Source organism: Musa acuminata, chromosome BXJ1-6 (genome assembly GCF_036884655.1).
Source record: "Musa acuminata AAA Group cultivar baxijiao chromosome BXJ1-6, Cavendish_Baxijiao_AAA, whole genome shotgun sequence".
Taxonomy (NCBI): Eukaryota; Viridiplantae; Streptophyta; class Magnoliopsida; order Zingiberales; family Musaceae; genus Musa; species Musa acuminata.
The window spans coordinates 33,668,842-33,689,218 of NC_088332.1; the positions used below are offsets into that span (position 1 = coordinate 33,668,842).

Consider the following 20,377-nt stretch of genomic DNA (forward strand, 5'->3'; position numbering starts at 1 on the left):
GTGCATTTGGTGACTAAACATCTTCAACAATGGACACAGAAAACAATTTATTGGGACTAAAAGCACATTCCTCCTACACTTGTTTCGACATTTAAGCTACGGTTTTCTGACCTGTATCAAAGACCAACTGATCGATGGTGTGCAAAAAGATTCAGTAGAATTTGGCTCTCTGACAAATTCACATTAATTCCTAGGACGACAATTTCGAAATCTAATATTCTTGGCAAAAAAGGTTGATATGGAAGAACACACTAAGAATCTAAACCCCTCTGGAGAAAAGAAGGAAGAAGAAATGTGGAACAAACTTTGCATCTGCTGTAGTCTTTTATGTTTCATCCGCTTCAAGCGAGAAACCTCGTAAGCCCAACCTTGTGACCGGTTAGCCTGACGTCTTGTTGAACTTGCAGCCTGTATTCTCCAAAGCTGAACTTTCTGTAGATGGCTGGCAGTGCACTGCTCTGGATCAATGTTTCTTTGGAGGGGCAAACGAAGTAGGCCACCGAGAACCTCTCGAGGTGTGGATTCGACATGACTCTGTGCTCCACACTCTTGTACAAGCCATTGCTCCAAGCCTGCATTTACATAAAGCAGCATAGTCTTGTTAAAGGCTTTGGTGTGGCAATCGCATGAACACTTGGTTGATTCTGCCGAAGCACAAAACGTCTCACTGTTGCAGCACTCATTTGTTGTCTCCCTTTCCACTTCCTGAACCTAAAACTATCATATTGAGAGATCTTATTTCATCTTGCTTCCTCTGTACCGATGAAACTAGCTATCTAACTACAGGAAATTAATCGTAAGGGTTGTTGGATCACTAGGAAGTATTATTACCTGGAATAGATCGCCGATGTTGACGATCAGCGCGTTAGGATTAGGCTTGACGGTGACCCATCTCCCAGCCTTGTTCAACTGCAGCCCACACACCGTGTCTTGGCACAGGATGGTGAGGAAATCACTGTCAGTGTGAGGAACCAACCCAAACACTTCACCGGGGAGTGGGCATGACGGATAATGGTTGAGTCGCAGATAACACGAATTGCGCGTGCAGTTTTCCTTGATATACGTGCCATCGCGTCCCAATCCTTCTGCAAGTGTATCGACCAGTTGATTTGCCAGCTGAGCCATTGCCGCAGAGAACTCCTCTATCACACACCTGCGTTGCAGTACGAGATGGCCATTCGAGCCATTCCCTGTTACTTCACAATACACGCATCTATTGATCGATGAAAGTTTCAGAAGAATTACTCGACATTTTGCATTTAGGACTCGTGCTGTTCGGCGTCCAGAATAGCATTCATGACAAAAAGTCCTTATTATACTATACCTCATAAAGATAGAGATGTAAAAAAATGCTTTTTATTATTATTATTATTATTATTTTTTTAATGGCAAGAAAACATCCTTAACCTAAAACTCAGTTTTAACGACAAAAGAAGTTTTGCAATGACTTTTTAGCTTTGATGCTGAGGATTTTGTGTCGCTAAAGGTCAGTCAATCGGTTTCTTATATGATCATTATTGATTTATACATATTCCTTGGATATAATTTCAAAATATTTATTTATATATATGTGAGATATGATTAAAAGAAGTCAAATGACTGACATATGTTTTGATCCACATATTAATAGTTTAAAATTCTAAATTTCTCATCAAGTTAATAAAATTAATAGGCCACGAACGCTTTCAGAAAGAAAAAGTAGAATGAGAGATGTAATAACAAATTAAAACTTGAAGTATGATAGATTTCATGTTCCGCTTCACCTGAGAATTTCTTGAACTTCATTTAGGAAATTAATTTTTTTGAAAAATCAAAGCTTAGAAACCCATGTTTATGTTAGGAAATACCTGTTGGTGCTGGTTCTTGCAAGCTTGTTCGCGGAAGACACAGGAATATGATACGCCTCCGACCACGACAGCTGCTTCAGGCTGGTCGCCGTGGGTGTCCCCCAGCGGTAGCTGTCGTCGGAGAAGTCGAGGACCTTCTTCTTGAACGGCTGCCGAAACATCTTTACCTGTTGTCGTCGCAGTCTTGCCAAGAGACTGTTGGACACGCCATGGTTCACCATCTGGAAGAAGCCCCACTCCGTGGCGGCAGTGATGATATCTTGCTTGCATTGCTTCGCCTCGAGCTTGCTGTTTAGACGGCTGAGGTCGACGAGCGGGAGGTCGCACTCCGCCGCCAGTAACTCGGCTTCGTGGTTCATACTTGCTCGACTGCTAAAGAGGCTCTTGTAGGTGGCAAAGAATGGTGGATTAGAATCCATCACGGTTGCACTGTGATCTACAGCAGCCTGCGAGGAAGGCATATATAGTGTGAAGCCGAGTGCTTAGCAGGTAGCAAGTGGTAAGACCAGGCTCGTTTACACGGCAGGACCACTTCCTTAGAGAACCATGAGTTGGTAAGACGTAACGTACGCAGGATAATATTGCACTACTGAAATGTAACGAGTAGTAGCATGTACACCGAAAGACCCTCCTCCCCATATTAAAATGTAAAGGATTTGAGAGTTAACAGTAAACGCAAGGGTTCCTTGAAGATAGTGATGTAGGAGGATGTTGTGAAAGAAAGATGAGAGGCTGGATTTGACTTCATCGATGGAGCCAAAAGCCGCATTAGCATCTCCATTGCAGGGGAACGTGTTTGAGGGATGCGCCTCATAATTGCCCGCCATTGCTTGCGCCTAATCCTCGAGTTCAAGGTTTTCTGTGCCCCAACCCGACGCCACGTGGGACTTGAGGCTGCCGTGGTGCACGGACATGGCCGATCACGCGACGTTACTCCTCTCGGCGACTTCAAAGCACGTGGCTTCCTTACATGCTCTGTCCGACAGAGGCAACCACATGTGCTGGCCATACACAAAGTTCTACCCAATCTGCTTTCCTTTGTACGTCTATTTCATATATATATATGTGGTATATTAGTCTATCTATTATGTGGTATGCACCCGCGGACAGGCAATACGAGTTCAAACGAATATATATTTTTTTTATCTGAAAACCGGGAAGAAATGAACATAGGTGATTAGATTTGAAAGAACAGCATCATCAGAACGAAGATTAGGAAATTGTTCAGCGAGAAAAAAAGAACGAATGGTTTGGGTCAGTTTTGACTGCGAAGAATGAAGAACTCTGCTACTTAATTAGTTGGCTGAATCAAAAGTAGGAGCAGTAGTAGCTTCGAGATGATGTCGTCTCCCAAAACCCCAGTCGAGTGAGGCTTATTACGTCCGTGGATATCACTGCATCGGCACCGTAGTATATTATATTATATTATATTATATTATATTATATCATATTATATTAGATTGTAGGATCGAGAAAAATCATATTAAGAGGAAACGAAAGGATCGGAAATTTTCCAAGTCCCAATGAACTGACAGCCGTCTGCGTCCACAACTCGTTTTTACGTGGTATACAGCCGCTAGCTACTCCTTTGAATAAAGAACCATTCTCAACTTTCCGGAAACAAACAGAGATGTAAACATGAAAGCACTGCTTGCAAAAAGATTTTAAGAACAGTACCTGATCGACCTCCTGTGCTTCTGAAACGCTTCTCATGATCTCCATTCTTCTCGAGGACACACTTGTTTGGCTTCCTTCAACTCACCAAAGAGATGACCCTTTTATCTGCTTATGGAAACAACGCATCGGAACTAGTACTGGAACATAAACCGGTGGATGCTAAGACATACGCTGCCTGCAAGGTATTTAGAAATAGTACCTGATGTTGTTCCGAAACAAGACCTTCAGTCTTCCCAAGGCGACTTCTTCAGCTTCCTTTGCTTATATAGAGATTGCATCGCAGGATAAACCAGTGAAGAAAAATCTTCGGTGGGTCCGCAAATAGCAAATAGTGAATGGCAGCCCGCTGACAGAGCGCTGAGAGCTTATCGGCCCTCTTTCATGGGAGAGGGAGTGAAGCCGTCGCTATCTCCCCCACCGAGGCTTTCCACACGCTTCACCCACGGCTTTAACCCTGATGAGTTCATGAGATGAGCAAAAATTGGATAAGGATGCTGTCATTCATATACACCAACTGCCTCACCGATAGATCGCTTCCCCCATTCATGGAAATGCTGGTAAATGGTGCTGCTTCTTGCTAGAGCGGTGGCTTTCCTAATCCGACCCACTTAATGTGTCGTTTACTGCCTCAACGAGTATGAACTATTTGTGTAACAAATATTGTCACCAAGCGTAGTCTGGATTGATCAGTGATGAGTTTGAATCCCCAAAATTAATGTCCAAAAGAAACACCCTCCTTCTTCTCGATAATTTATCAACATAAATTTTGGATTTTAGTTCTTTTAAGTCTAGGGCTCAACAGTCTATGATATTGCAAAATACCATCTTCATGTATGTATGGGTTTGCTACATCTCCTCCATCTAAAATAAAGGAGCAATCCATGCATGGCTAACGCTAAGAATGCCGACTCTCAAGGAGTTCTCCAACCACAGTAATATATATATATATATATATATATATATATATATATATATAGCAATTGGATGACAGAAAGGAAGAGTTAGAAGTTGCTCGTCAGAGATGACAGTAAAATTTCTGATCTATAAAATCAGTATTGATAATAGGTAAGATTTATTCCACCTGAAAAGAAGAATAAAAAAAAAAAGACAATAAACTATGTTTTTGCTGCTTCTTTTTGTGATTTGAAGCTAATGATGGGAAAATCAGGTTATGAAATATAAGGAAGAAACACGTTATAGGCGTTTCATTAAAGATCTTTTCTAGAAATCTTCACTTTTAAGTGGTCCTGAATGAATGCTCTCGAAGTGCGGCCACCACAACTGTAGCATATATGGCCCATTAATTATGGATTTATATACATTGTACGCATTTGCGTGTGTGTGTATGTGTGTGTGCGCATGTGAGAAAGAGAGAGAGAGGTGAATATATGACTTCCGCCCAGCTAGAAACAATTGCATGTCCTTGCAAAGCATCTCCCTGGAACCTGAAAGACAAGCCCTTCATGTATCAAGGCATAGTTGATACATTTTAGTTTCAGAATATAATCCCTGCACGCAAACTTGTACGACTTGGAGCAGTTCTGACTTGGATCTAGTTTTGGAGACAGCCATGGATTTACATTCATGAGAATTACTGTATTCCAGTTGTAGCTCCATATCGAGTTCCATAGATTTCTGAGAAGCTCATCGAAGTTCCAACTCAGAATGGTTCAACCTACCGATACATATGCCCACCACCTGTTTCAGAAAAATAATGTTTCGGGCGCCACAAGATAATGATATTCATAGATGTAGATATCTACATGCACTTATGCAGAAGCATTATTGTTTGCAGGAAAAGTCTTCAGAAGCAGTTCGGAAAAGTACGTCAACGAGAAGAAGACACGGCCAAATCTCGAACTTACTTGGGGAAGACGGGAATTTAGCGGTCGAGAGTGAAGCTGCAGGCGAAGAAGGCATGTGCTGAAGGTGCGGGTGTGAGTGTGTGTGTTCATCGATCCATATCCATCTGCTGCTACTTGCGTGTCTGGTTGTCAGAAAGAACACGTTCGTCAATGGGATATCAAAGGATATGCAGTGCATTTTCGTCAAAGGAATCGGCAGGGTGTTGACGTTAGGATCACAATCGAGGAACCGACTAAGTTGAGGTAGAGGGGAGGGGAGAGGGGGGGGGGAAGGGATATGGACGGAGCTGCTGCAATAATTAATTAGGTCCGGAGAAAGGAAGATAGCGCCGCCACAATGATACAGGAAATGAACAGTCTCTCCAACTTGCTCTCCTTCACAAATCACAGCCAGCAAGCCACATGCTGCAGCTTGAGGTATCGTACCATCTCTCCTTCTTGGATCGGTACTGTGATTTAGTGGCTGTCCGTGTCGGCATGAAATCCACGGGGTTGACTCACGTGCAACCATCCGACGCCCCAAACACATCTGCAATGATTGGCAAGGGGAAGGAGTGGTTGGACTCATGGCTACGTTACCTCCCATAATAACTCGGCAGAAACTCCTGTTCCATTCCGCTTCAATCAACGTTGTGGTCCGTTCCTTTTTAACATTTGATGTTGCTGTTCTCAGCTAGCTTGCTATCTGCAACCTTCACATGCATGATTCCAATGTGGCCTGTTCGAGCACCTCTATGATTGCACGCTTATCGTTGGTTGAAGCTGACCTTCCATCTAAATCATGAGGTCCTGCAGTAAACATTTATAGTAGAATTTCACATTCACTGCTAATTTCTGAAATACAACATTTTAAATGTGAATGAGTGGTTGATAATTTCATTCAAATCGATTTGATCCCGATGGATGGATGCTGCATTGCAAATACCCAAATGGATGATGTTACTTTAGGATTAGCAATAATATATTTCAACATTCATTCATGGGATGGGATGCTACTATAATTTTTAAAATTTTTAAGATGCCATATGATATTTATCTAAACTTATAATATATTTTTTTATATAAAATAAAATTTTATTTTTATTAAAAAATATTTTATATTTTATATTCGTTGTATATGGGTTGTATCAAAATTTATTTGTAAGTTACCCAGTAGAAGAAGAAGATGATGATGATGATAGGAAGATCTGACACAAGATCATCTAGATCGCATAGAAGATTCGTTCAAATCTCATAATAGATTCATAATATCTTAAAAAGGACAGGCTCCGTCCTCGAGAAAGGATAAGCGTACGTTGTTTGGCAGATTTTGACTGGGCCAAGCATCCAATCAGCTGATCAAGATCGTGGTGACGCAGTTGCTGCACACCAACGATTCGTTCGATTCATTCCCCTCATCACATCCGACTCACGGAAGCACTCCCACATATCGCAAATTATATGATGTCAATTCAACCACGTCAATCATAGATCATCGTCCCCCCGACTCATCATTGGAAATCGCCCGTCTTCCATTCTTCTGGATCTCCTCAATCATCAACTCGTACCTCTTTTGGAAGTGTGGTTTCATCACCATCGTTCGTGATTTGTTTTACCAAGTACGACCCACATACTGAGTTCATATATATTCTGTCGGGATGTGTGCGGTTTCACCTCAAGACTAACTTAGGATAATAATAATAATAATATTATTATTATTATTTTCTCTCATTTCCTGCTCTCATGCGACCCTTCCTTCACTTCATCTGCCAAAAAAATTCCTAGGCTTGGCAACACCAGTTGGTCCCTCAGAGAGAAAGAGAAGAGAAGAGAAAAAAGACCCATGACCTTCTTTTCCTTGGTCCCAGCTTGCGTCCCTTCCATATAATTGTGCTACAGGGTACTCTCAAATCAAGTTCCACATCATAATATGAGTGATGCATCTTAGAACAACCAGGCGCTGTACCTTCGCCATACATTTGCTTGATCTCGAAAGAAGTGATTGCAAAATCTGTCTGATGAACCAAATGCATGCCTACCAAATCTGATCTCTCTTGCCGACATAGTGATGAGGAGAGTGATGCTTCTCCAAGCGTGAGCACGGTGGATTTATAGAGGACTGCTAACCACAGAAGATGAAAGTACCATTCTTTTTTATTAAGACGTTATTGAAACTGCTATAAATGTAAGAAAAAGAAAAGAAAAGAAAATCCATTTGCATGGGAACTTTCTTTTCGTATGATGTCATTTTTATTAGCTAACTGGATGTGAGGCAATTGATTCGATTTGATCAATTTTTCTTTTTTCTTTTTTTAATTCTGATCGCCTTGAGGGGATGTGATCTAGAAATGACGACTCCATTAATAATTTCTCTCCGAGTTATGAAAATATTTATATTTTATTATTATTATTTTAGGTAAGCTAATGCCCATTAGTTGTGAACAAAAAAGCACTTTCGAGTTCGAGTATACAATCTTAATTCAATAAATTGTAGATGAAAACATATCTAAAGAGACTGCATTATATAGTATTTATTTCAATAAGTTGTGGCTGGTTAAAGAACTGGAACGCACAGTATTTTCTTTAGATGTCATTTTTTATAGAAGATAGATGATAGAAATTAAAGATATAAGTTATTTTTCTCATTGATATGTTCTTCCTTTATAGTGAGGATTTTCTTCAAATTAGCAAGATTTTCTTATACAGTTGAAAAAATCTTATCTGCTATCATGCCCTCGTAAGATGGTACTTCTATCAAGGATGCCGATTTTGAACAGATGCAATGAAAATAATTTACGAGCGAGAGGCTTCGTGAATAAGTCTACTAATTAATCAGTCATATGTACATAAGAAACACGTAATTGATGTTATTGGGCTGACAGCCCATAAGTTTAGCCCATAGTGGGCTTTAATAGCCCATAGCCCACTCCTATTTTTTAACCTAACCCTAGATCTAATAAGGAGGATGTGGTGGCTGCAAAAATAAGGAGAAAAACTATCGTAACGAGGTAGAAAATTACAGTAGCAACTTGATTCAAAAAGGAAGAGAAAAGGGCAAAAAAATAAGAGAAGGAAATGGAAGATGATAAGGACAACGCAGAGAGACTGTTCTCAATCATCCAAGCAGTGTTCTCATTTTAGGTTAGATCAGATCTATAGTAGATTCTTGTTGTGATTACTTGGGGGAGAATTTAGATATTGTGCATAATGACATAATCTTTGTATCCAATTATTCTCTTGAGATTGTTGCTTGGGTTTTGGGCAAAAAACTTTGAGATTAGTATATTCATTATTCTTATAATGGATTATCTCTAATTTGTCCTTGGTTTTTACCCTTCATGTTGGAGGGATTTTTCACATAAATCTTGGTATTCTATTTGATTGTGATTTCCATTTAATTATGTTGCGTGTTATGACATGCTAGTATTTGTTCATATACAAAAGTTTATTTCTCTTTATATCTCATCAATTGGTATTAAAGTAGGGTTTTGGTGATTTAATTTTGTATTCGAACATGGAGGCTGATAGTGTTTCTCACATAATTAACTTGAATGGAAACAATTGGATAATATGGAAACCAAGAATGAATGATCTCTTGTATTGCAAAGATTTGTATGGACATTTGTAGGGGATAGTGCAAAGCTCGCAATTATGACAGATGATGAGTGGAAGAGGTTAGATCGAAAAATAATTTGGTTTATTCGATAGTGGCTCGATGACAATATCTTTCATCATATTTCTACTGAAAGTTCTACATATTCTCTTTAGAAAAAGTTGGAAGGTCTCTGTGAAAGAAAAAATAATTAGCAACAAAGCTTTCTTGATCAGAAAACTTGTGAACTTGAAATATAAAGATGGTGCTTCTATTGCTGAGCATTTGAGTAAAATGCAGAGTATCGCTAACCAGTTATCCTCTATAAAAATATCTCTTGATGATGAGTTGCAGGCACAACTTCTTAGTTCTTTGCTAGAAAGTTGGGAAACACTGATGGTTTCCCTTAGTAATTCTGCGCCAGATGGTGTTGTCACTATGAGTCAAGTAACAAGCAGTTTGTTGAATGAGGAGTTGAGAAGAAAGAATTCGGTAACATATCAAAATGATTCACAGGCACTTATCTCTAAGAACAGAGGAAGGTCAAAGTCTAAGGACAAAAGTAGTTCATGCATGGTAGAAGCAAGTTAAGATCAAAAAAGGATATTATTTACTATAATTGTGGTGAGAAAAGACATTATAAGAACCAATGCAAGCAACCTAAGAAGAGCAAGAAAAAAAAGGAAAATAAGTAGAGTCTACATAGTCAAAGGATAATACTATAACTATAGTACAAGGTGGTGATTATATGATTTTGTCTCCTTCTAATGAAATTTTTTCTTATATGTGTCAGGATCTTGAGTGGGTGATTGACATAGGTGCTTCTTATCATGCTACACTACGAAGGGAGTTTTTTGCTACTTACAGGTCTGAAAATTTTGATGTTATAAAGATTGACAACTATGACATAGCAAACATCATTGGCACAGGTGATATCCATATAAATATCAACCTTGGCTACAAGTTGGTACTTAAGGATGTAAGACATGTACTTTACTTGAGAGTAAATTTAATTTCAGTTGGAAGGCTAGATGATGAAGACTACGATAGCAAATTTGGCAATAGAAGCTCGGTAAGGATTCTCTTATTGTGGCTAGTGGAAAGAAATGTCATATCTTATACAAGTTATAGGCCAAAGCTTGTGGTGAGCTATTAAATGCTACAGAGAAAGACTTCAGCATAGAGTTGTGACATAGGTGATTGGAACACATGAGCGAGAAGGGGCTACAAGCTCTTTCCAAGAGAGTGGTATTGCTAGACCTCAAAGGTACACATATGAACCCTTTTATTGATTGTTTGGCTGGTAAAATAACATAGAGTTTTATTTGCTAGTCCTCCTTTGTCTAGAAAATTGCATGTCTTAGACAGTGTTTATACAGATGTATGTGGTTCTTTAAGGACAAAAACTCCTAGTGGCTCTATTAATGTTCTTGATATCAGTGGTGCATTTTATTTTATCACATTTATAGATAAATTGTTCAGAAAAATTTAGGCCTATGTTATGAAGACCAAAGATCATATTATTAATATCTTCAAAGAGTTAAAAGGGAGGCAAAAAGACAATTGAAATACATAAGATCAGATAATGGTGGTGAGTACACATGATTATTTAATGATTATTGCATATCATATGACATCCAACATGAGATAATAGTTTCTGGTACACCTCAGCATAATGCAATTGCAGAAAGGATGAACCACACCATCATAAAAAAGATTAGATGCATGCTTTCACAGGCTAAGCTACCCAAAAAGTTTTAGGATGAGGCTTTGAGGGCTGTAGTTGATGTGATCAACTTGTCACCATGTACAACCCAAGATGGTGATCTTGTAGAGCATGTATGGTCAGGGAAAAATATTTCTTACAAGCATTTGAGAGTATTTGGTTGTCATGCATTTGCACATGTTCCAAACAATGAGTGGTCCAAGCTGGATGGTAAGACTAAATAATGTATTTTTCTTGACTACCCACATAATCAGTTTGGTTATAGGCTTTGAGATCCAGAAAATCAGAAGGTGTTTAGAAGCAGAGATGTGATGTTCTTTGAGGATCAAACCTTTGAGGATTTGAAAAAGAAGGCACCAACCAAGACTTCTACAGAAGGATTAGCATATTGTGACCCAATTACTCCTATAGTATATCATAGTGATAGGGGAGATATGCAGGAAGGTGGTGTAGAGTATGATGTTGATCTACTTACAGGACATGTTGAGCAAGAAGGAATTGGGGAGTAACTTCCTGCAGAACCTCAGTTGAGAAGATCTTTTAGACAACGTCAACCTTCCAGAAGATACTCTACAGATGAGTATATGATGCTTACTGATGCAAGTAAACCAAAGAGTTACCAGGAAGTAGTTGAAAGTAAGTAGAAAAAAAAGTAGTTAGTTGCTATATAGGAAGAGATGGATGCTCTACAAAAGAACCACACACATGATTTGGTGTAACTACCAAAGGGAATGAAAGCCTTGAAGAACAAGTAGGTTTTCATGTTGAAGACTCAAGAATATTGTTCTAAACCAAAGTACAAAACTAGATTGGTTGTAAAAGGCTTTGGTCAAAAGAAAAGTATTGACGTTGAAGAGATTTTTTCTCCTATTGTTAAAATATCTTCTATTTGTGTTGCTCTTGGTATTGCTGCTAGCCAAAACTTAGAGGTTGAGTAGTTAGATGTGAAGACAACTTTCTTTCATTGTGATTTGGAGGAGAAAATTTATATGGAGCAACTAGAAGGCTTCAAAGTCAAAGGTAAAGAAAACTTTGTCTACATATTGAGAAAGAGCTTGTATGGGCTAAAGCAAGCTCCAAGATAGTGGTATATAAAGTTTGATTCATTTATGACTGAAAATGGATACAAAAGAACAGCTTCAGATTATTATGTGTACATCAAATGATTTGGTGAGAATTTTATTATTCTCTTACTTTATGTTAATGACATGCTTATTCTTAGGAAAGATATGTTTACAATTGACAGATTGAAGAAGGAACCGAGTGAGTCTTTTGCAATAAAAGACATGGGGCCAACAAAGCAAATATTAGGCATGCAGATTTTCCATGATAGAAAAAACAAGAAGATTTGGTTGTCACAGGAGAAATACATCAAGAAGGTATTGGAAAGGTTCAGTATGAGCAATGCAAAGCCAGTTGGTTCTCCTCTTATAAGTCATTTCAAGTTGTGCTCAGAACAAAGTTCGTCAAGTGATGGGGAGAAGGAGAAAATGCAAAAGGTTCCTTATGCTTCAGCAGTTGAAAGTTTAATATATGTAATGGTATGTACGAGACCGGAGGAAGCTCTAAGGTTTGTTTAAGCTTTGGAGGTAGACCACCTATGTTGACAGGTTACATAGATGCAGATATGACAAGAGATATTGATACGAGGAAGTCCATATTAGGTTTTGTACTTACTTTTATAGGGGGAACCGTGTCATGACAATCAAACTGTAAAGGTGTATTGCTCTCTCCATCACAGAGGTAGAATATATTGTTGCTATAGAGGTTTACAAAGAAATGTTATGGATGAAAGAATTCTTACAAGAATTGAGGCTAAAATAGGAAAACTATGTGGTGAATTATGATAGTCAGAGTATCAACCATTTATGTAAGAACCCAAATTTTTATTTCAAGTCAAAGCATATAGATGTCAGATACCATTGGATTCGAAATGTACTTGAAGAAAACCAGTTGTAGTTTCAGAAAATTCATACAGATGACAACGGAACAAACATGTTAACCAAAATAAAGATAGGAGATATGTCGACAGTTGGTCAGTATGACTTCACATTGATGAGTCATGGGACAGCCTCCCTTATGGGCTGAAGGGGGAGGTTGTTGGGCTGACAGCCCATAAGTTCAGCCCATAGTGGGTTTTAATAGCCCATAGCTCACCTTTTTTTTTTAACCTAACCCTAGATCGAATAAAGGGGGGTATGGTGGCTACGAAAATAGGAGAAAAACTACAGTAACGAGGTAGAAAATTATAGTAGCAACTTGATTCAAAAAGAAAGAGAAAAGGACAGAAAAATAAGAAAAGGAAAGGGAAGAAGACAAAGACAACACAGAGAGACTATTCTCAATCATCTAGACAGTGTTCTCATCTCAAATTAAATCAAATATACAGTAGATTCTTATTGTGATTACTTAGAGAGAATTTGGATATTGTACATAGTGACATAATCCTTGTATCCCAATAATTCTCTTGAGATTATTGCTTGGGTTTTAGGTAAAAGACTATGAGATTTGTATATTCATTATTCTTATATTGGATTATCTCTGATTTGTCATGTGGTTTTTACTCTTCACATTGGAGAGGTTTTCCGCGTAAATCTTAGTGTTCTATTTGATTGTGATTTTCATTTAATTCCGTTGTGTGTTATGGCATGCTAGTATTTGTTCATATATAAAAATTTATTTATCTTTATATCCCATCAGATATCGGACAACTTGATCTCGCACGAAGTGGAAGTCGATAGCAATATGTTTCATGTGGGAGTGGAACACCAGATTGGCGCATAGATAAGTAGCTCTGACATTATCACAATATATTATAAAAATAAGAGTGGAATTGATATTGAATTCTTTAAGTAGATTTGTGACCCAATTGAGTTCTATAGTGGCGGTGGCGATGACATGGTATTCAGCTTTAGTTGTAGACCATGCAATTGTCTTTAGCTTCTTAGAACTCTAACTGATTGGATTAGCTTCAAGGAAAATAATATACCCTGATGTGGATGTTCTATTATTAAAGTTTCCTGCTCAATCAACATCGTCAAAGGTATGAAGATGAAGTGGAGAGTATTTACGGAGAAAAAGACTATAATTGAGGGTCCTTTTAAGATATTGCAGGATTCGTTTGACTGTAGGCCAATGCATAGTAGATAGTCGCTGCATAAATTATGATAATTTATTGACTGCAAATGAGATGTCTGGACGAATGAGAGCTAAGTACTGTAAAGAGCTAACTACTTATTGGTATTGAGTGGGTTCCGTAATAGGATTTCCATCAGATAATTTGAGTGATTCACTAGTAGAAGGAGAGTTATAACTGCATTTGCATCTTACATATTTATTTTTTATAATAAATCTTGAATGTACTTACTTTATGATAGGAAGAGACCTGAAGATGTATATATTGCTTCTACACCTAGAAAATAGTTTAAGGTTCTTAGATCTTTAAGGGAGAATCGATTTGCCAATTCCTTGATGAATGCTTAGACCTCTAAAGGATTATTTCCCATGATAATAATATCATCCACATACACCGGAATATATATTATGACTCCATGTTGTTGTCATAGAAATAACGAGATATCAGACTTGGAGTTAATAAAACCAATTGAAGTAAAAAACAAGCCAAGTTCAATATACGAGACTCTTGTAGCCCGACAAAGTCCATAAATAGCTTTTTATAGTTTGTAAATATGCCTTGGATACTAAGGATGGATGAAACCAGGATGTTGTTATATAAAGACATCTTCAGTCAGAGTCACTTGTAAAAAGGCATTATTAACATCCAATTGTCATAATTGCCAACCTCTAGTGGTGACCAAACTCAAGATAAGTCATATTATTGAGGACTTAACAACGAGACTGAATGTCTTAGTAAAATCAATTTCAGGTCATTGATGAAACTCTTTGGTGACTAAACGTGCTTTATATTAGACAACATATCTATTTGGCTTCCGCTTAATTCGAAAGACCCACTTACACTCGATAATGTTTTATGTATGATGAAAGGGTACTATGTTCCATATTAAGTTATGGAGGAGGGCATCATATTCTTCATACATAGCTTTACGCCAATGTAGAGATTTTTGGGCTTGAGTGAAGATAGTGGGTTCAATAGTATTAGATGAGGATTCTGTGATAGCATGTAGGTCAAGGACTTGACGTGGTTTGAAAATACCACTCTTAGTCCATGTTGTCATTAGATATTTGAAGGCTATGGGATTATGAGGTTATGTTGTTAGTATAAGTGGTGGAGAGTCACTAACACAAGCCAAGTCAAGTTAAGGTACTTCAATATCACTAAGTCTAGAAGGAGGTAAAGACAATAGTTGTATTTCTAAATGTATTATCTCATCAATTGAGGAAACTTGAGAAGCAAGGAGTGGAGTAGTAATGGAGGGAATAGATAATTTCTAAATTAGAGTAGCAGTAAAGTGTGGATCATGAGGGGAGGAATTGGACGGTGTCATGGAAGGCTCGTCCGATAGGATCGGAGGTATACTCCAATAATAAATGTTTATTGGAGTGGTTTGCATGGTAGGAGACTCATGGTTTTAGAAAGGAAATATAGACTCCACAAAAATAACGTAACGTGATATAAGGACTTTGTGGGTGTGGGGGTTATAACATTGGAAAGCATTATGTTCAAGAGATTATCATATAAAGACGCAAGGCTTAGATCTTGATGTTCTCTTACAGGAGGCATAGGAACGTAACCACGGATAACATAGACAGCCAAATACTTTAAGTTTATAAAAATTTGAAGGTTTGTGAAATAGTATTTCAAATGGGGACTGATATTGTAGGACTGGCATAAGTATTCAATTAATAAGGTAGACTGTAGTTTGAAAGGCTGTTGTCCAAAAGGTTGAAGGCATGGAGGCCTGATATAGAAGTATGAGGCTAGTTTCAACTATATGCTAATGTTTGCATTCGGTAGAGCTAACTAGTTGAAAAGTATGTGGGGGTGACTTGAGGTGTTGTATACTACAAGCTAAAAGACAGGATGTCAGGGTTTGATATTCACCTCCACCATCATAATAAATTATTTTGATTATAGATTAAAGATAGTTCTCAGCCAACTTTCGAAAGTTGGTAAAGATTATGAAAAATTCATATTTATAGTGAAGAGGATATAACCATGTGTACTTAGTGAAATAATCTATAAAAATGACAAAATCTGAATTTATCAAAAGAAATAATTGGAGTAGAGCCCCAAACATCGGTATAAATAATTTCAAATAGTTTAGAGTAGGATACGCAGAATGTGCCAAAGGCTGTCTATGACTTTTTATTGCTAAGACATGTATCATAATGAGTTATAGAGCTACTTGATTTAAAAATGGGAAGAGAGTAATAAGAAAGTAATTTCTGCTAGATAAGGGACGAGGGATGACCAAGACGATAATGCCACACATCAATTGGAGCTGCAATTGAAGAGTGAACATTGGGTTAGGTTATTTGTGGAGCTGACGGTCATTCATAAATGTTGTCTCTATTTGGGCCTTGGACCAAAGATACCCTCGTGCTCAAGTCCTTAACGACTAAAGATACCCTTGTGCTCAAGTCCTTAACAAGAAAAAAATCAGGAAAGAATTCAATTGAAGTATTATTATGTTTGTAAAATTGAGAACGAAAATTAGGTTTCATTTAATATGAGAGGCACATAGAACATCATCGAGTACAAAGGTTGTAATATCAAAATTAAGCGTTGTAGAACTAGTATGAGTAATAGGAAGTCTTTTACCATCATCGATAATGATATCTTCATTTCCACCATAATTGCTATGGATAGATAAGTTCTGAAGATCAGATGTGTTGTAATAAGAGGCACTAGAGTCCATAATCCAATTGGGTTGGCTTGTAGTCGGAGTAGTTATGAGATTCATCTAAGGCCATTGTGACGAAGTAGGGAGTCAGGGTCGAAACCGATAGACTTTTACGGAGTGTTTGATTTTAACATATAATTGGTAGACGACTCTTTGTTGGCTTGTGAGGGTAGGATGTCATGGCTGATAGTTATTAGACTTGCTACTTTGCGAGAAATGTTGATGATAAGGATAGGGGGGTTTGCTTGGGACTCATAAGGTCAAGAGACATCTTATCCAAACCTTTGTTGATGTTCTTATTGTATTGGTTGCTCTTCCTCTTGGACTTTTAACTGACTTAAGCTATGATGGTCGGTCCGGGCAATTTATCCTCGTACTTCAAATATGTCTCATAGTTAGTTAACTGGTCATAGAGTTCTTCAAATGACATTAGTAAATTGCATACCCGAATTGTGATTGCCAATTCCTTATACTCGTTTCCGAGGCCATTAAGGGTATGGATGATGACTTCTTCATCACATAAAGAATGTGACATATTAAAGCTAAGTTATCAATGATAACTTTGAGATTTTGTAGATAATCAGCAATAGTACTTTCCTCTTGTTTTGTTTTCAATAGACTGGATAGAAGACTAAGCTTGCGAGTATACGAACAATTTGCTAAGGTTGTTTGCAACTTATATCATGCTTCTCCAACAGTCATACATGAAGATATCAATGGGGTGATGGATCCAGTAACTGAGGCTTGAATAGCTTGGAGGACGAGACAATCTTGATGTAATCATAGTTTGTGAGCTAGATTCGATAGTTATAGTAGATTTCTGGCGAACTCGAGGCCAACCCATCATGACCGGTGGATGGTAGTGATAGTAAGAGGACGACGACGACAATAGCAATAGGTCGGCCCATGAGAGAAGACTGTTAAAGGAGCAACAGGAGGCTACATGCGAGCAACAGCGAAGCGAGGCTTAGAGAGGGTAGTGTTTGCCACCGCCACCGACTTATGAGAAGATAGTTGAAGTTCGACGGCTGATAGGGAGAAGGTGTACAGCGTGGAACTCAGATCTGTTTATGCGGTAGTGATGGTTGCAGATATGTGAGGATGGAGAGCAGTGCCACTGGGGAAAGAAGCACAAAGTGGCAAGATGCAGTAGTCGAAAGCTTGGGGAATGGGGTTACAAGTCGTGTCAGTATGTCAATGATGTGAAGCTGGGGTTGTAGCAGAGGTCGTGGGACTCGTGCCAACGATGCAGCGAGCTCAAGCTGAGCGTGGAGAGGGTGGACTACACCAGCGTCAGCGAGAGCTAGGATGTGAAGCTCGTGGACTGGTATTGCTCCTGCGGCGTCCACAACTATGCCAGCCATTCTATCTGCTTCAAGTGGCGCTTGGTCGGAACAGAAGACGATGCTGATTCCATGGTGGCACAGTCTTGGAGTTTTAGATGCAGTGACGCATGGTCATCAGGCTGGAAGTCATCGGGATGGAGATCCAGCGATGGGATTTGCACTAGGTATATCACGCCTCCTACTCCCTCTACCGCACCAATCTCTCCCTTTGTAGAGTGACACAATGCTGCGAGAAACTTCGGTGCAAAGAAGGAAAACACCACCAGTTGTACTTGCAGAGTAGTGATGGGGAGGAGAGGGGATGGAGGATAGAGGAGAAGGTTTGGCTCTGCCTCCGCAGGAAGAAGGTGGGGGCGCTTGCATCCTGTTGTCCGCTGGTATCTTGCTTCGTTAGCAGCGAGTCAATTAATAGGAATCTGATAGCTGGATGATCTGATCACTGATCAGAGGCAGCAAAAGGAAACTACAATGAACGTGAAAGAAGAGAGAGAGAGAGAGACTGCAACGATTGTCGGGTAACAGCAGAAAGACCTCCGAGCAGATCAGCGAAGCAGGCAACCGCAAGTGTTGCAACGGGCTGCAGCGAATGGATAGCACAGAGATGTTGACACAGAGCGACAGCAGGAGATGACAATCGCTGTTCACCAAGGAAGTGTCGTAGTAGCCACAAGGGAGAAAGTGATGACAATAGGACAACCGTCGTCGCTTCAGATAAATGTCGCCGGAGGTGTGCCGAGGCAGAGGAGAGTAGGTTCTCGGTGGAGGAGAAGACAACGTCGTGCCCATGGGGTCACCGGGAAGTCGTCTCCCGTAAGTCACGGGGAATGCTCCGACTCCAGGAGATCTCAGATTTGCAGATCTGGGATCTACATCTTAGGAGGTGTCCGAGGAGACCAGCAAAGTCGGCAGCGACTTTCGTGGCTGATCAGTGGTGCCAATGAGGGCGACGACGACGTTTGAGACCGCAAGAGGACTTGACGGAGCGAAAGAGAAGGGTTGCAATGGCAGTAGCAGCGGAGAGTCGCGGTGGAGTGAGGTCTGTTATCGAAGAGGAAAAGAACAGTGCTGCGGATCGAGGAGAAGCAGAATTTCTAACGTAAGAATTGCTCTGATACCACGAAGATAGAAATTAAAGATAGAAGTTGTTTTCTTCATTTGATATATTCTCACTGTTTATATAGATTAGGAGAAAAGATTTCTCTCAGTAAGATTTCCTCGTCTAATAGAAAAAATATTTCAGTTTTGATATGTTAATTATATATTAAATGTAAACACATATTGTTCATTTTTCAGATATTATCTTTAGTCAAATTTTCTTGACATGTGCTCCGATCCTCTTTTCTAAACTTTACTCCTATTTCTAATTAATACATGATTTTACATATATATTTTAAAAAACTTTTATGCATTAGTTGGTGAGAAAATTTGCATTTGCAATCAAATATACTTTTTGGATTTATATGCATATATATATATTTATTAACTTCATTTTCCTTCATATATGTGTATAATTTTCAAATTAAAAAGGAAACAATTCTTTTTACCATTCTTTCCTCGTGTTATTTTTTTGCATAAACTTGTGACATTAAATACATCAAAAGTCAAGTTAAAAAAACATGTTCCGAATGAACAAAGTGATAAATTTTTTTAGATTCCCAAACCTTAAATCAGTTGCCATTTCACAATATCGTATATCAACACAAATTTATATTCCGATCTTCATAATTAATTTCTTTAACCCCCTCATTTTGGTGTGAATTTCTATATTTTCTCGCATAACATACCTTTTAAAAGAATCTTGAAATTGGATCCTTTAGAAAAACAAAATTATGTTCTGGTTTAGGGCCGATGGTCTAAAATAATTGACATAAATAATTTTTTTTTGTGATAATTGTTCGTTGTAATTCTTTTATGAATATACAATTTTTCATGACTGTGATTCTAAATTACAACGCTTAGCTCCTCGTCGGAGGGAAAAAAAATAAGTACAGATCATCAATTTTTTTTTTAGTGTAAATGGTAAGTAATGAAAATAGAATTCAAGTTCAACACTTCGTATTAAAATGTCAAAGTCTTTATCTGATACTTTTGAAAAAAGCATGTCAAGTTTTTCACATTTGATAACATTTGTAGAGATCCAAATCACAAAAATTAGAGATGAATGATGTCTCACTACCTCTTCGCTTTGGTTTATGGGTTCATGGATAATGTGAGTAGGCGACCTCGACTCCAATCTTAACCCAAAACACATCATCCAATTGGCCCAAAATCCTCAAGACACGCATATCCTCAACTTCTTCGCGATTCGTGCAACCCCTTGAATGGCGACGTGGCACCGACATGGGTTTTCCGTGCCGAATACAACACCCTACACTTTCTCGTCATTCGGACACGCGCTCGATTCTTTAACCAAGGGCGACGTTGAGCACCGTTGGATCTCCAAGGGACTTTTAGATCCGCCGTTGAAATAATATGCGATCGCATGTCCCCCCGTTCTAAATGTCTCGGCAGCCGCTCCGT

General features: G+C 38.7%; 1 protein-coding gene across 1 annotated transcript; it reads right to left on the reverse strand.

The window, feature by feature from the left end:
• Positions 1-150: 150 nt before the first annotated feature.
• Positions 151-3,835, reverse strand: LOC135677775 (gibberellin 2-beta-dioxygenase 8-like). Its single transcript, XM_065190167.1, has 5 exons — positions 3,724-3,835; positions 3,525-3,629; positions 1,848-2,293; positions 832-1,153; positions 151-572 (listed from the first exon to the last, which is right to left on the reverse strand). The coding sequence occupies exons 2-5, from the start codon at positions 3,567-3,569 to the stop codon at positions 342-344; spliced, it is 1,044 nt and encodes a 347-aa protein (XP_065046239.1). The 5' UTR covers positions 3,570-3,629; positions 3,724-3,835; the 3' UTR covers positions 151-341.
• Positions 3,836-20,377: the final 16,542 nt, after the last annotated feature.

Excerpts from the sequence above, each read along its gene's own strand:
- LOC135677775 (XM_065190167.1), bottom strand. The coding sequence starts at position 3,569 with ATGGAGATCATGAGAAGCGTTTCAGAAGCACAGGAGGTCGATCAG. Across the intron at positions 1,154-1,847 it reads GCAAGAACCAGCACCAACAG|GTGTGTGATAGAGGAGTTCT; the intron begins GTATTTCCTAAC and ends ACTGCAACGCAG. Across the intron at positions 573-831 it reads ACATCGGCGATCTATTCCAG|GCTTGGAGCAATGGCTTGTA; the intron begins GTAATAATACTT and ends ATGTAAATGCAG.